The 15833-nt window shown below is 53.0% G+C and overlaps 1 protein-coding gene across 2 annotated transcripts; it reads right to left on the bottom strand.

Moving 5' to 3' along the window:
- Positions 1 to 1543: 1543 nt before the first annotated feature.
- THEM6 (thioesterase superfamily member 6) lies at positions 1544 to 10225 on the bottom strand. 2 transcript variants are annotated; one of them, XM_031669796.1, is made up of 2 exons: positions 9697 to 10225; positions 1544 to 3140 (listed from the first exon to the last, which is right to left on the bottom strand). In XM_031669796.1, exons 1-2 carry the CDS (start codon positions 10048 to 10050, stop codon positions 3027 to 3029), a joined length of 468 nt encoding a protein of 155 aa, XP_031525656.1. In that variant the 5' UTR covers positions 10051 to 10225; the 3' UTR covers positions 1544 to 3026. The 2 variants fall into 2 exon arrangements, with proteins under 2 accessions (XP_031525656.1, XP_003903266.1); XM_003903217.5 differs by having other exon boundaries at positions 9538 to 10183.
- Positions 10226 to 15833: the final 5608 nt, after the last annotated feature.

Below are 15833 nucleotides of genomic sequence, written 5' to 3'. Positions count from 1 at the left end.
GGCCTCCTGGGCCCAGCACCTGGACACTGTGCAGACACCTCCGGGGGTGGGGGCGGCTGGGGCAGAAATTCTGCAGCTGTTGGCCTTGGGGGAAGGACGCAGGCTGAAGCAGTCGCTGCCCTCTAACTTCTCTGAGGTGGTGGGCCCACAGGAGCAGAGTGGGCTCTAGTGGCCCCGCAGGACAAGGCACTGGTTCGCTTCCAATCCCAGCCGCCCATTCCCTGACCCAGGCCAGTCCTGCTGGCAGGAATCAGCACCACCACAGCCAACAAGGGCCCTCCTCCACCCTGTGGTCTGCCCATCCTCCAAAAACAAGACCAAGAGAGGGCCCTGCTGGCTCAAACCTTCCTCTGAGCCAGCCTACAACAGCCCAGGATGTTCAGCCTCCGCATGGAGAGAGAAGTCCCAGAGGCCTGCGGGTGCTGCCCATTCAACCACCTTGAAGCTCTCCCGTTGCTTGTGCACGCCCGTGCAAATGCACACACACACGAATGCATACAGGCACGCACATGCATATGCACACTGGATACACTCACCCCTAGTCCAGTCACTGAGCCCCACTCCCCATCCAGGCCAATGTGCCTTCCACCACCCGGGGAGAGCTGCTGAGCCAGGGACCGCAATGGCATCGTCACATACTGTCCCCCTAAGTCCCCAGGCACCCCGTCCTGTGGCCCCCGCCCTGCTTAGGCAGCTGCTCATGACCACTGGCTGGACGGCATCCCCACAGCCTCGTCTGCAGCCCCACTGGGAAGCCTGTCTTGTAACACTCAGCTCAGACACCCATGGCAACCCCACGAGCCACCTCCCCCAAGGACCCCCAAGAAAGAACAGAGGCTTTTGGCCAACCACCCTGGCTGCAGACCCCAGACTTGCCGTGCAAGTTTGCTTCCCCTCTCCAGCCCTACTGCCCCATCACTAAATGCTGGGTTCATAGCTGTTTCCAACTGCCCACTCCTTCCCTGGCCCTCAGAGCCTTCTGGACCCTCCCAGGAAGGTGGTCAGAGCATGGACGTAGCCACACCCCACCTCAGTCACCTTTATGTCCAGGAGGGTCCCACTCCCCCTCTACCGCTTTTGAAGGGCCCACAGAACAGCCCCTATGCTCTGCCTCCCATCCACCACCCACCAAAATCCATTGACCTCTGCCCCCAATGGCTGCCCGCACCCTGCCAGAGGCTCTGGGAGGCTGGAGGCCCAGACCCAGTCTGGGGCATGACCTCCAGGGTAATCCCTGAAGGAGGGAGACCAGCAACCTGGAGCCGGCATCTGTAGATGGGGCTGCAAGCCTCAAGAGCTGGGAACCAGGGGGGCCACAGCAGGAAGGGCTCCCCAGGGGGCTTTGAGCAGCACCTTCTTGGCCTCAGTCCTATGCCCCATGGGATGAGGACAAGTGCTGCCCTGCCAGCCTGATCCCTAAGTTAATGGGAGCCCAAGAAGCCTGGATACCCCCCATGCCAGAAAACCCATCCTGGGAATGGGCCCACCTCAGCCCGTCTGGATGGTGGTGGTGGTGGGAGCTCAGAAACAAGGACCTCCCCAGCACGCTTGCAATGAAAACCCTTTAATGTTGGGCTTTCTTTAAATAAAACAGAAAGATTGCAGCTTTCCAGTGGTGGCTATAAGTCAAGAGCAGCAGTGGGGGCAGGCGTGTCCTATCAGGGGCAGCGCTGTAGCTCCTGGCTCTGGCTCAAGGTGGGCTTCCTGGAGGCAGCGGCAAAGAGGCAGTTCTGGATGTGCAGGCACAGATGCAGGGGCACAGGCAGGTGGGCACAGGGCCCTGAGCTGACAAGAATGACCCCCGCACCCCGCTAGACGGGGCACCCCCTCTCTGGGAGCTGAGGGCATCAGCTGGAGCCTCAGGCTGGGACCAGCCCCAACTTTGCCTCGGTGACTCTGAGCATTCCAGTCCTCAGTTTCCCCAGCTGTAAGGTGAGGTATTAGGCAGGAGGGGGTGGCCCCAGCCAGTGTCCTAGTAGCCTGGTGTCTCCATTAGGGAAGCCTGAGAAGCTGCCAGGAGAGGCTCTGCTAGTGCAAGGCAGGGCCGGCCCAGCAGCTGACAAGGAACATGCTAAATACAGAGGGCACAGTTGTTAAGAAGATGCCTGCTGGCCGGGCCAGCGAGTGGTACAGAGGCCTGTGGTACTACAGGCCCAGAGAGGGCAGGGATCAGCCCCAGTCACAGAGCATGGCCCTGGTGGGCACTCAGGGCTGGGAGTGGGCAAGGGCACCCCTGCAGAGTCCCACGCCTGCTCTGTTCCCTCCGACAAGGGAACCCACAGCAGGAAGCCTGATGCCTCTCCAGGAGCCCCTGTGCCACCCAGTCACCTAGTCTGGCCCCTCTCAGCCACAAGGCTACCCTCCCATCCAGCCTGACTGGAGGAGGAGGAGGCGGCAAGGCCGACTGCAGCGGGGAGCCCGGGTGCCCTGTCCTCTGTCGGCAAATGCCTCCCTTCCATCTGCCTCCAGCCCCAGCCTCTGACCACCCAGGCTCTGCCCCAGGCCTCCATCCACCTCAGCGGAAGCCAGAGGAGGCTGCCTGGCAGATGCTGCTCTGACCCTTCAGGAGCGCCCACTGCACCTGAATCAGGCCCAGGCCCTGGAGAGGCCAGGCCTGTACCCAGGATGCTCTGGCCTGGCCCTGCCTCAGCCCTTGCAGTGGTCAGAGCCAGGATCTAGACTCAGGAGGCACCTGTGGGTCCCTCTGCTCCAGGCAGTGTCCTCCCCTACCTAGGCCCACACGAGTGGCCTCATTGTAGGGCGAGACAGGACTCCCCTTTGCTCATCCATCCTCACCTTGAGGGCAGAGCTGGGTGAGGATGCCGATGCCACCCCCTCCCTCTGCCTAGCGTGGAGCCCCGCACAGAGGGCTATCAATAACTGGGGGGCCCAGTGGGTGAAGGGGGGTGGACCAGCTGCTCAGGAGGCCACTCCAGCTGGAAGACAGTGCAGCCCAGCCTGCCCATCTTCAGGCAGCCCCCAGGCCCAGGATGGTGGCCGGAGCAGGCAGGGTGTGAAGGTGGTGGTCACTGGTCCTTGGTGACATCACTGAGCCCATTCTCCATGCGGAGCAGCTGGCTGCTGGCCTCGTTGTAGGAGATCCAGTGCTGCAGGTCAGCGGGCAGCTCAGGGGGCTCCACCTGCAGTGGACAGAAAGGGGACACCCACCAAGCTGCGGCCTTCTCACCTCTGGGCCACTGCCCACACCGCTCCCCAGCCCATGACCTTCCAGGAGCCCCCGCCCCGCGGCCTGCCATGCTTTGCCCATGCCTCCCCAGGCCCTGCATACGTGTGCGACCCCTGCATACCCACCTTGACATGGCCCCGCTTGTGCCAGGCCCATCTCCCCTAGGGGCCATCCCCAGAACCCAGACAGAAGCCCATGAAGTTGGCAGATTGGGAAAGGCAGAAGAGAAACCCAGGGGCCTCAGGGTGACAGGGGATGTCAGGCCTCTGAGCCCAAGCCAAGCCATCGCATCCCCTGTGACTTGTACATATAAGCCCAGATGGCCTGAAGAAACTGAAGAATCACAAAAGAAGTGCAAATGCCCCGCCTCGCCTTAACTGATGACATTCCACCACAAAAGAAGTGAAAATGGCCAGTCCTTGCCTTAAGTGATGACATTATCTTGTGAAATTCCTTTTCCTGGCTCATCCTGGCTCAAAAAGCTCCCCCACTGAGCACCTTGTGACCCCCACTCCTAGAACAACCCCCCTTTGACTATAATTTTCCTTTAGCTACCCAAATCCTATAAAACGGCCCCACCCTTATCTCCCTTCGCTGACTCAGCCCGCCTGCACCCAGGTGATTAAAAAGCTTTATTGCTCACACAAAGCCTGTTTGGTGGTCTCTTCACACATGACAGAGGGCCAGGATGGGAGCCCTCCTCTGGGAAGGTACCACACAGGGCTCACTGAGTCCTCTTCTTTCTCCAGGGCACCCGGAGGACGGCACTTCATCCCCCAGGGCAGCCTGGGCCTGACCACTCTACTATCAACCCTCTCCACACACACAGCCACCATGTGGCAATGGCAGCCAGGCTCCAGGCCACTCCTGAGGGGTCCACAGCCTTGCAGATGGGCATTGGGAGCGCCCAGAATGAGGGGACAGGCCAGGCACAGGCCCACCCCCACTTCAGGGAAGAGCAGCACACACATGTGCTCAGAGCTAGAGCCCAGACCTTCCCTGCAGATGGGCCAGGACCCCCATGGCAAGTCCCAGCAGAGCTGGGCCTGGACTCTTCCCTGGACGACTCCCCTCCCTACCTAACTAGTTTCAACCATGTGACCGACGCTCGCTCCAGCCCAGCTCTGCCCCTTTGGCCACATCACTGCAGGCCAGCCTCCCAACCTGCGAGACCCCACCGTGGCTCAGCCTGCCCAAACTGTACCCGCAGGCGTTCCACGTCACCCACAGGGTCTCTGCTGTTCTGGGTCCCAGCCTTCACCTCCCACAGGGACCTCACCAACCAGCCCCTGCCTGATTTTATCACGCCCTCTTTCCCAGAAAAGCAAGCTGGGTTCCCCATTTCCTCGGCCTCTGCGCCCGGCTCTCAGCCTTGGTGGCCTTCCCCTCTGGACTCCAGATGCATGAAAGACATACAGAGCCCAGCACCTGGGGGCAAAGAGAGATCTAGGCCCTTTAGGGGGTTCCCAACTGTAAACCAAAAATAACATCCGAAGGTACCCCCAACCATCTGAATGAAGTTCTTCCAATAGGCCAGGGCCCTCCACATTTAACCTGAAAGACCAGCCGAGGCCGTAAAGAGGGTGTGAGACAGGCCTCATTATGCCCTCCAGCATTAACAACATACACCTTAAGTCTGACAAGAAACTTTCACAATCTAATCCCTCTGAAGCCTGCAGCCTGGAGGCTTCATCTGCATAATAAAATCTAGGTCTCCACAACCCCTTATCTTAATCCAGACATGCCTTTCTACTGATAATAGCTGTTCAACCAACTGCCAATCAGAAAACTTTTAAATCTACCTATGACCTGGAAGCCCCCCTTCCAGACGGCATCAGTGTGAACCCTTCATATAGTGATTGATGTACTGTGCCTCCTGGAAATGTATAAAAGCAAGCTGTACCCCAACCCCCTTGGGCATGTGTCCACCTGTCGTCAGGACAGGTGTGTCCTTATCCTTGGCAAAATAAACTTTCTAAATTGACTGAGACCTATCTTGGATACTTTTTGGTTCACATGACTCAACAGAAACAGAAGACCAGGGAGCTGTGCCCTGTGGCCTGCTGTGCAGCTTTGTGCAGCGCCATCGCTCCTCTGAGCCTCAGTTTCCCCACCCCTGACATGACCTCTCAGTGTCAGAGGCATTGGAACCAGTGACTCCATTTTGAGTGAGGGTTGGGAAATGAGGCTGGGGCCTGCTGGGCTGCATCCTCAGAAAGTGAGCTATTCCGAGCCTCTAGATGTTCACAGTTGTAAAAAGTAAAGTAGAGGTTCCTCTTCAAGGACTTTCCTCCTCATGTAATTAGGAACAAATAGTAACTTCTTTTAAAAGCAAAACTTATTCAAAGACCTGTGCTAACATTCTTAAATATCTGCTAGCCGTGATAAAGAAATCAATGTACTTTATGTTCTTAGCTCCCACAATTTAGCCTAAATATTTGCCCTGCCATGCTTATACCAGTCCAAGCAAGCATTAGGTCATAGCCTGTTCCTCTTCCTTATTTGAAGGTGTTTTTACCTTTCTCAGCATTCCACAAATTACTTCCTTCCTTTGTTCTCCTATGCCTTTGCCTCTTTTACAAAGTTCTAAGTTGCTAGCTAATCAGGACAAATACAGAATGTGAGGTCCCGTTCCAGCCAATGGAAACCCGGACACAGCAGTAGGGTGGACGCATCAGGTTATAAATGACCCTGTTTCCTTTGTTCGGTGTACTCTCGTGGCAAAGCTGCTGGTGACTGTACCCTTTCTGCAGGAAGTAAAAATGGCCTTGCTGAGTAAATTAATGTTCAAGTGCTATTTCTGTACGGCACCGGGGAACAAGCATTTCAAACGATTTGGCAGCAATCCGTATGGGAAACGGGATGATGACGAGAGAGAGAGAGAGAGAGAAAGAAAGAGAGAGAGAGAAATTAAAATGTAGAGGGAAAGAATAAGTAAGAGAGAAACTGGAAGAGACAGAAATCAAAGGAAGACACAGAGGGTGAAACTAGGAAAAATAAATAGTGTAAAAGGAAGGCATAAAGTTAAGACATGCTGAAGACTGTGAAAGTCTTAAGAAAAGCTATAAAAGGGAATTTATGCAAGAAATAGTGTATATTTTAAAAGTAATTAGGCCTCCTGAATGTAAAATTATTTTTAAAAAAAAGTTTATATACAAGGAATGTAAGAAAAATAAAATATACTTTTAATAACAGGACTATAAACAGGTATAAGAATATGGATTTCTACCTACATTAAAAGGTTAAAAATATATTTTGTTTTAAAGGTTTAAGCAAGTTTTAAAGTGTTAACTGTAAAGGAAATTCCGTATGTAAACATATTGGCTAAAGTTAAAGGGGTATCATGCAGTTTTTCTGTGAACTGGTCATTAAAAGCACAATAGGTTTTTCTTAAAGCACTAACCCGCTCTTTAACAAAAATTATAAAAGCTTAAAAAGAGTCTATAGAAATCTTCCCTTATAGTCAGACATTAAAATTGAATAAATAATGTCTACAAGATTTTATTAAGTTTAACATTAATAGCACATTAATATAAAGGTAAGATTTAACTTATCTGGTATAAAATCACACAAAAAGCACTGTCAAATATAAAATGGTGTTTAGCTTTCTTAAGGCCCAAAGGCTGCCAGATAAGTCACAAGAAACCTCATGTCCAAGGCCACAGTGCACAGGGGCAGTGAAGGCCCCAAGAAGGCCAAGACCTTAAGAGGAAGCAGGGCCGCAGCGTCCCCTGGGCTGCGTCCCCTGGGCTGCGCTGAGCAGGAATGGAGTGGGGCTTCAAGCCCCGGATATGCAGCAAAAGTTATATACTTCATTTATCTTCCACTTTCCCTTCCCTCGGAACTCAAAGTCTTTTAGCACAGCTACCGCCCCTAGAATTTCCAGTACCAGCACCAGCCTGAAAACCACGTCCTCATCAAAAGACAGAAAGAAAACACTTGAGCCAGCCTGGGAAAAACGCTATTTTATGCTGTTAACCACTGAGACAGGCGTCCGCAGAGCCAAGAAAAAATGGTCCCACCATTTTTCTTGAAAGATGTTTCAAGAAAACATCTTTCTCTCAGAATCATGGGTTACTGTACTAGGATCAAGCCCTACTAAGTTAAAGAAAGCTTAATTTTCACATACCTTCTATATTGCTTCCTTTCCTTATTCTGTTACTAGTTCCTTTGTTATTACTGTAACTAACTCAACTCAGACCACTGCCTTTAATGCTTGCTCTGTCATACCTTGCGGAAATGTAAAAGATCAACAGCAGCTAGCCTTTTCACAGATACTTATGTCCCAGCCCTCTGACAGTTACCCTAGCACTCATTGTTGCAATGACCTGCAGCCAAGATGCCGATTTTCTGCTGCTACCACCTGGCAACCTTATAGTAAATGGGACTACACCCTTTACACTACTCAGGAACAAAGCTGGACTTCCATAAGAAAGGTCTGTGCAGTTCTAAAATCCCTCATGTATTTCACTGAAAGGACTACCCCTTCTAACTGTCAGCATTATCATTATAACCCTGTCCTTCTCTCTATCACCACCTCCACCTTAACTAACTCTAGGCCTGCCCTTAGTCACTTCTGTGGTATGGGGACTGACATAATGGAAAAGATCCCCTAGGTATTTTTAAATACGCATTATTGTCTCATCTCTCCCTTCTTCAGTAACCTCAGTTCTAGATCTCACACTAGTTGCTTCTACATCTAATAATAAAACTAGGGTGTCTATTGTAAAAATAAGAGATCTAAGACAGATCTTAGCCATCAAAACAGAGTATCAAGATGCAAATGCCTGGCTGAAATGCATTAAATATTCCGTTCGCACTTTAAATAAAAGCGATTGTTATGCATCGGGTTATATAAATAACCCTGTCTCCTTTGTTCAGTGTACTCTCATGGCAAAGCTGCTGGCCAGTGTACCCTTTCTGCAGGAAGTAAAAGTGGCCTTGCTGAGTAAATTAAATTTATGTTCAAGTGCTATTTCTTTACGACACCGGGGAACAGGCATTTCAAACACAGTTAAGGCAACAAATTAATAATGTTTACTAAACAGACCCAGACTTGGAAGTGTCCAGATACCCCCGATATCTGGAGAACAAAGGCATTCCTAATTTTGAAACCCCGTCTCTACTATACAAAAAAGTAGCCGAGCGAGGTGGCAGGCGCCTGTAGTCTCAGCTAGTGGGGAGGCTGAGGCAGGAGAATGGCATGAACCCGGGAGGTGGAGCTTGCAGTGAGCCGAGATCGCGCCACTGCACTCCAGCCTGGGCGACAGAGCGAGACTCCATCTCAAAAAAAAAAAAAAAAATTGTAATTAAGAAAATTAATCCTTTATCACAAACCCTTGTAGCAGAACACATCTCCTCATGTACACAAGCATTGCACCTAGGGTGGACGCGGTCCCCCTGTTACACGAACGTCCTACTCAGTCTTTGGAGCAGCTATTCTTTCACCACTTTACTTTCTTAATAAACTTGCTTTCACTTTGCACTGCAGACTCGCCCTGAATTTCTTCTTACACAAGATCCAAGAACCCTCTCTTGAGGTCCGGATCTGAATCGCTTTCCTGTCACATTAGGACTGACGTGAGACATTGACCCTCCTCTGCTCGGGAGGCACCTGTCCGAGACCGGAGACGGCAGTGCCCTAAGGGCACACCAGGGGTGGGTAAGCCCTGGCTTCCTGCATGGGCTCTCTAGGCAACTTTTCAGGCATCTGCTCTGGCCATATCGGCCACCAGTCCCCAGGCCCCAGTTGTCACGCTGCTGGGGAGGTTCCGCCCTGCTGGAAGGAGCGAGTCCTGGGGAGACGCATGGCCCTCGTCTCTCCAACTGCAGAAAGGCCAAAAGGCTTCCAGTTCCTCGGCTCGGTACTTCAACCCCAAACCCAGGTGACCAGGACCCAGGCCTTCAGCTCTAAGCTGTGCGAAAGGGGGGTTCAGGTCCTTGGGAACTCCTAGGAACCTCTTCTAACTGATCCCCCCTACAGCCTATATTCAGGACCAAGAACCAGAGAGAGGGGTCAGCACTCTAGCCACAGAACAGAACCCCAGGCGAGAGGGGAGGAGTGAACATGAAACCGTGAGGCGCCAGGTTAAGAAATGGCAGGAGGGAAGCACGCTAAGCCAAACTATGGAGTTGATTCGGGGACCCTAGGAACCCCCATGAACAAAGGCATCAGTGAGGAATGCCCGGTAGACAGGGACGGGCCGGAGCGGCAAGAGGCAGGACTCCAGCAGTACCCGAAAGAGGTGCAGGCAGCTGGCCTTCCCTAGCGGAGGTGGCCGGAGACTAGGAGAAGCCCCTGGAGGTCCCGCAAAGGCCGTGCTCCGGGGCCAGGGGCGGGGGCCGCTCACCCTGCGCTGGCACAGGTGCTGCACGACACGCTCGGGTGAAGTGCCCAGCAGGTGCTGCCGGAAGCGCAGCAGCGCGCACACGAAGCCGTCCCGCAGGCTGACAAAGCGCGCCTCCAGGTAGAACGCGCGGTCGTCCCAGCCCAGCAGGCGGGTGCGCACCTCGAAGGGCTCCAGCAGGCGCAGCGAGCGGCGGTGGCGCGCACACGAGGCCGCCAGCACTGAGTGCGCCCGCAACTCCCTCAGCGCCCCGAGCACCCCGCAGCGGGTCAGGTGCGCGGTGCGCGCAAAGTCGGCCTCGCGCAGGTAGCGCGCGTTGTTCATGTGCATCAGCAGGTCCAAGTCCGAAGGCAGCACGCGGCCCGGGAAGCACTGCTCGGCTAGCAGGTCACGGACGCGCGGCTGCAGCAGGCGCGCGCGCAACACGGCGCACGGGAAGCGCACCAGGTACCAGCCGTCCAGCAGCGCAAAGACGGCGAGCCCCAGGGCCAGCAACGCCACCAGCAGCCCCAGCATCGCGGCGGCAGGCGCGGGGTGCTGCGAAGCCGGTGGCGCTGGTGCCGGTGTCCGCGGCGCTGCCGACGGTGCCCGCCAGGCCTCTTGGGAACTCACGAGCGCAGCGCGGCCGGAGCGAACCACAGCGCGAGGCCGGCCGGGGGGGGGAGGTGCCCGGAGCCCCGCCCACGGTTGCGTGATCCCCTCAGCGCCCTAGGTGGTCAGTCCCGCCGCCCAGGCCTGCGCCACTTTCGTGTTCCCCGGGGCGGGGCGGGCGGCGCGCTGAGCGCCACAGCGGCACCTGGCGGCCATGAGCGTCGCTGCAGGCGCGAGGGTGTCCGCGCGCCCCGGCGTCTCCGCCTCCCCAGCAGCGCGGGCCCCTCGCCAGGCTCTGAAGACGCGGTCTGGCCCTGGCCATTCGGCCCTTCGTCTGAGCACAGTCAAAGGCTCTAGCAGCTCCGCGGCCGAAGCCGCGGGACTTTTCGTGGAAAATGGGACCCAGCCCGGACGCCAGGGGCGCTGCAGCGGACTCTGCGGTAACCTAGCTTCTGCTCCAGGACCTCCACCCCGCAGCGCGTGCTCAGCGGCTCAGGGCGAATCACGCTCTGGTCCCCATGCGCATTTTCAGCCCCAGCCAGTACCTCGTTACTCGCCCTCACGACTTTCATTCTACCCCCTAAAGGTCCTGGCAATCCTAGGCCCCTCCCGAGCATTCCCGCCCTTCCGCCCTTTTGAAACCGGAGCAAATCAGGGCTGGGCGGAAGAGGGGGAGCCCGGGTGAGAGTCATGACTCAGCTGCGGACTTCAAGTGTCCCCGGAGGCCCTGGGACGCAGGCCCAGCGGGCTGTGGCACAACTCGGCTGTCCTGTGCCCCTTCCCTAGGAGGCTGGGGAGGAAAGGCGGCCCAGAGAAGGCCGGACCAGCTCTCCCCGCCAGCCCCAGGCTCTCAAATGACAGCGGATGCCGGCGACCCGGGATGGGGTCCCAGAATTGCTGGGTTAAACAAACTCAGGATTCAGGCCTGGGCCTGGGCTCGGGTTCCAGGGTTCTGGACCTCCCTTAAAGGAGGAGCTCCCTGGGGCAGCATCTGGCTCTGCTTGATAGCCCGAGGGACAGGGAGCTCACTACCTCTCAGGGCAGCTCCCCCAGTGCCGAGACCAGCTGAGTCTGGGAGACCCTAACCCAGCGCGCTAGAGGAATTAAAGACACACACACAGAAATATAGAGGTGTGGAGTGGGAAATCAGGGGTCCCACAGCCTTCAGAGCTGAGAGCCTGCAACAGGGATTTACCCACGTATTTATTCACAGCAAGCCAGTGATAAGCATTGTTTCTATAGATTATAGATTAAAAGTATCCTTTACGGGAAACAAAGGATGGGCCAAAATAAAGGGTTGAGTTTGACTAGTTATCTGTAGCAGAAGCATGTCCTTAAGGCACAGATCGCTCATGCTGTTTTTTGTGGTTTAAGAACGCCTTTAAGCGGTTTTCTGCCCTGGGTGGGCCAGGTGTTCCTTGACCTCATTCTGGTAAACCCACAACCTTCCAGCGTGGGCGTCATGGCCATCCCTAACATGTCACAGTGCTGCAGAGATTTTGTTTATGGCCAGTGTTGAGGCCAGTTTATGGCCAGATTTTGGGGGCCTATTCCCAACACCCCAGCATTGCTCACACTTGTCCCTGAAGTGTCACCTTGTTGTGGCTTGCCTCTGAGCCCTCTGCCCCGGGGAGGGGTGGCCGCTTGAGCTGAAAGGACTGAGAACATAGGCGTTGAGCCTGTTGGCCATTGCTCAAAGAATGCAGCCTCCTGGTCACCCAGGAGGTGACCCTGCCAACAAAAAGAGTGAAACACTGTGCAATGTTTGAAGAGATTTATACTGAGCCAAATCTAAGTGACTGTGGCCCGTGACATGGTCTCAGAAGATCCTGAGAACTTGTACCCAAAGTGGTCAGGTTACAACTGGGTTTTACAAATTTTAGGGAGACATAAGACATCAATCAGTACTTGCAGGATGGACATTGGTTTGGTCCAGAAAGGTGGGGACAACTGGAAGTGACAGAGGGACTTCTAGGTCATAGGCAGATTCAAAGATTTTCTGATTGGTCGAAAGAGTTAAGTTGGCCAGGCATGGTGGCCCATTTCTGTAATCCTTGCCATGGGGAGGCCGAGGACCATTTGAGCCCAGGAGTTAGAGACCAGCTTGGGCAACATAGACCTCACCTCTGCAAAAAAATAAATAAATAAAAAATAAAAAGAGTTATAAAGACTTAGCATTAATAGAAAGGAATGTCTAGTTAAGATAAGGGGTGTGGAGACCAATGTTTCGTCTTCAGATGAAGCCTTTAGGTAGCAGGCTTCAGAGAGAATAGATTGTAAACGTTTCTCATCAGACTGAAAGAGTCTGTTCTCTCAGTCTTAAGGGCTGTGTTGATGTTACTGCTGGTCAGCTGGGCCTGAATTCCAAAGGGAGGAGGGTACAGTGAGGCATATCTAATACCCATTTCCCATCGTGGTCTGAACTAGTGTTTCAGGTTAACTCTGGAATGCCCTTGGTCGAGAGGAGGGGTCCATTCAGTGATAGGAGGGCTTAGAATTTCATTTTTGGTTTACACTGCTATGTCCTATCCTACCAGGGGAAGGACCCACAGCTGGAGGCTTAGCCCTGGAGATACCAGTGAAGATTGTTGAATGAGAAGCCAGTTGGAGCTTCCAAGGTCTCTACCCACCCTCCAGGCCTCCTCTGCTCCTGCCCCCACCCATTCATTCCCAGTTTCTGCTCTCACAGCTCCCCTCCCACCCACATGCTGTTCCCTCCTCTCCCGTCTTCCCCTTCCTGGGCCCAGAGACTGGGAGAGATCCCCAGGGCTCTCCTTGCACAGGGAGCTTCTCCCAGGGGGCACCGGCCTTGCTACAATCTTACACAGGGAACACAGAAGCAAGAAATACTTTTGTCCCTCTTGGACCTGAAGCCAGGAGGCCAGGGCTGGGTTGGCCTCCTAACTGCTGTGTCCCAGGGCCACAGTGGTGCCAGAAACCCAGCAGTCTCAGCACCCACGAAAGCTGGAGGGACCCACACCTGTCCCATCGCTTGGTTGCATCAGTCTAATGCAATGGATTTGGGCAGCTTGGGGTGGGTCACTGGCAGTTTGCTGGGGGCCTTGCAGGAGTCAAGGTCAGGTGAGGGACTTCTGGGTGCTGGACCTGGCCCTTCCTTGGCCTGGGCTTGGGGTGTCCAAGCCCGCAGAGCCGTGCAGGGGGAAGGAGCTAGGCAAGCAGGGTGGTGGTGCTCCTGGCTCCCTGGGCTCCTCAAGGATCCTCTGGATGCAGTAGTGCTGGACGTCACCTCCAGAGATAGGCCTGCAGCATAAGTTCTGGTGGCCATCGCCTGGGTTCCAGACTCCAGGGTGCCTAGACCAGCTCAGTCAGGGAGACCCTAACCCAGCAGCGCTAGAGGAATTAAAGACACACACACAGAAATATAGAGGTGTGAAATGGGAAATCAGGGGTCTCACAGCCTTCAGAGCTGAGAGCTCCAAACAGAGGTTTACCCACGTATTTATTAACAGCAAGCCAGTCATTAGCATTGTTTCTATAGATATTAGATTAACTAAAAGTATCCCTTATGGGAAACAAAGGGATGGGCCAAAATAAAGGGATGGATCTGGCTAGTTATCTGCAGCAGGAGCATGTCCTTAAGGCACAGATCACTCATGCTATTGTTTGTGGTTTAAGAACACCTTTATAGGCCAGGAGCAGTGGCTCAAGCCTGTAATTCCAGCACTTTGGGAGGCCGAGACGGGCAGATCACGAGGTCAGCAGATCGAGACCATCCTGGCTAACACGGTGAAACCCCGTCTCTACTAAAAAATACAAAAAACTGGCCGGGCGTGGTGGCGGCGCCTGTAGTCCCAGCTACTCGGGAGGCTGAGGCAGGAGAATAGCTGGAACCTGGGAGGCGGAGCTTGCAGTGAGCCGAGATTGCGCCACTGCACTCCAGCCTGGGCGACAGAGCGAGACTCCGTCTCAAAAAAAAAAAAAAAAAAGAATGCCTTTATGAGGTTTTTCTGCCCTGGGTGGGCCAGGTGTTCCTTGCCCTCATTCTGGTAAACCCACAACCTTCCAGTGTGGGCATTATGGCCATCACGAATATGTCGCAGTGCTGCAGAGATTTTGTTTATGGCCAGTTTGTGGCCAGATTTTGGGGGGCTGTTCCCAACATGTCCCCCTTCTTTGATTTGCAAAACAATAAAAGCAAGGGCAGCTTTGTCACAGTGAGTTACTTCTTGCAGGAGTCAGGATCCGCATCTGCACACTGTACAAAGACAACACAGATTAAAAGCACAATCATTGAAATCACAGAGCTTCCAAGTGTTTTTATCCATTTTAATGGGTTACTAGCTGCTAATCTATCTGTGGCTCCTTCAAGCACTCCAGTTCCTGGCATTAAGGTCAGGTGTGCCTGGGATGCTTTAAATACTTGTTCTTTTAATTTTACAACATCCAAAAACAAGTTTGTAGAGTGTCCTTCTAGATACTTTTTTATTCTTTCCCAAATTTTGATCTTATTAAGCCACAAATCCTTATGTTTAGCTCCTACAATGGGCCATATCATTTGAGGTTGAGGTGCTACTATACCACCACAGTTCAAGATAATAGGAACTCTTATTGTACTTCTTATCATTTCTACTATCTGACATTTTGTTCAGATCAGCTGTGGCCATGGCACGCAGACTGATAGGTGCAATTCAAGCTAAACATCCCCTTAGGGGACCAATTAATAATGATTCCATAGGAATCATTGTGCAGCACCTCTGCCTGTTCTGCAAAGCAATCTTCCTAAACAAGTAAGTTCATTTTTTCTAACTGGGTCCAATTCTTTTTACAAATAGGTTTTTGAGAGCGGTATGCCTCAATTATAGGAGCAGAGTTATTATGGTAAATACTGAGATCAGAAAGCATGTGTAACTGTGTCATAGAGTGATTACATCCAGGCACTATTGCCAGCCAAGATTGATAAATATGCCCAATAAGTACAATTGTTCTCTGTGTCAGCCCTTGTTGAAGGAATACTCATGGCACTGGTGATCATCACTATCATAGCTACCATTAAATTACTCATTGTGACTGTTGTCCTGCTTTCCTCAGGTTTTCTTCTGCCATCGGTGACAGCTTCTTGATCTGTCCCCAGGTGGGTGGCTGTGTTCGACAGGTGTTGCTCATGACAGTTGGGGTCCTCCTCAGTGTCAGTCTCAACATGGCTGCAACTGGGGGGTCCTCAGGATCCTCCCAGAATCTCTTCCTTGGCATCTGGCTCATGATAAGGTTTCAGGTGTCTTGATGGTATCCAAATCGGCTGCTGATTTTGGCCTGGAGAAATATAAGCATAACCTCTACCCCAAGTTATTATTTTACCTGTTTCCCAACTTTTTGTTATTTGATCTCTCCACCAAATCAATTGTTCTGCTTCTGTCTTTGCAGCTGGTTTCTGTAGATGCTGTTCAGCTGCTGATAACATCTGACCTTTGGGCAGGCTCAAAAAATTTGAAGTTAAGAATGCTAGACTCAGTTGCATCTATGGTGTTCCATATTCTCTATTTCCCCCCCTCTGCTTTTGCAACTGCTGTTTTAGGGAGAGCTTCATTATTTCCACTATGGCTTGTCCTTGAGAATTGTATGGGATACTAGTAATGTGTTTAATATTCCACATAGATAAAAATGTAGTTAGAGCTTGGCTAGTGTAGCCTGTGGCATTATCTGTTTTAATAGAAGCTGAAATACCCATCACCGCAAAACACTGCAAAAGG

Source organism: Papio anubis, chromosome 8 (assembly GCF_008728515.1).
Source record: "Papio anubis isolate 15944 chromosome 8, Panubis1.0, whole genome shotgun sequence".
Classification (NCBI taxonomy): domain Eukaryota; kingdom Metazoa; phylum Chordata; class Mammalia; order Primates; family Cercopithecidae; genus Papio; species Papio anubis.
The sequence above is the reverse complement of the archived record's forward strand: the minus strand, read 5'-3'. Positions and strand labels throughout refer to the sequence as shown.

Excerpts from the sequence above, each read along its gene's own strand:
- THEM6 (XM_003903217.5), bottom strand. The coding sequence starts at position 10,050 with ATGCTGGGGCTGCTGGTGGCGTTGCTGGCCCTGGGGCTCGCCGTCTTT. Across the intron at positions 3,141-9,537 it reads AGCACCTGTGCCAGCGCAGG|GTGGAGCCCCCTGAGCTGCC; the intron begins GTGAGCGGCCCC and ends TGTCCACTGCAG.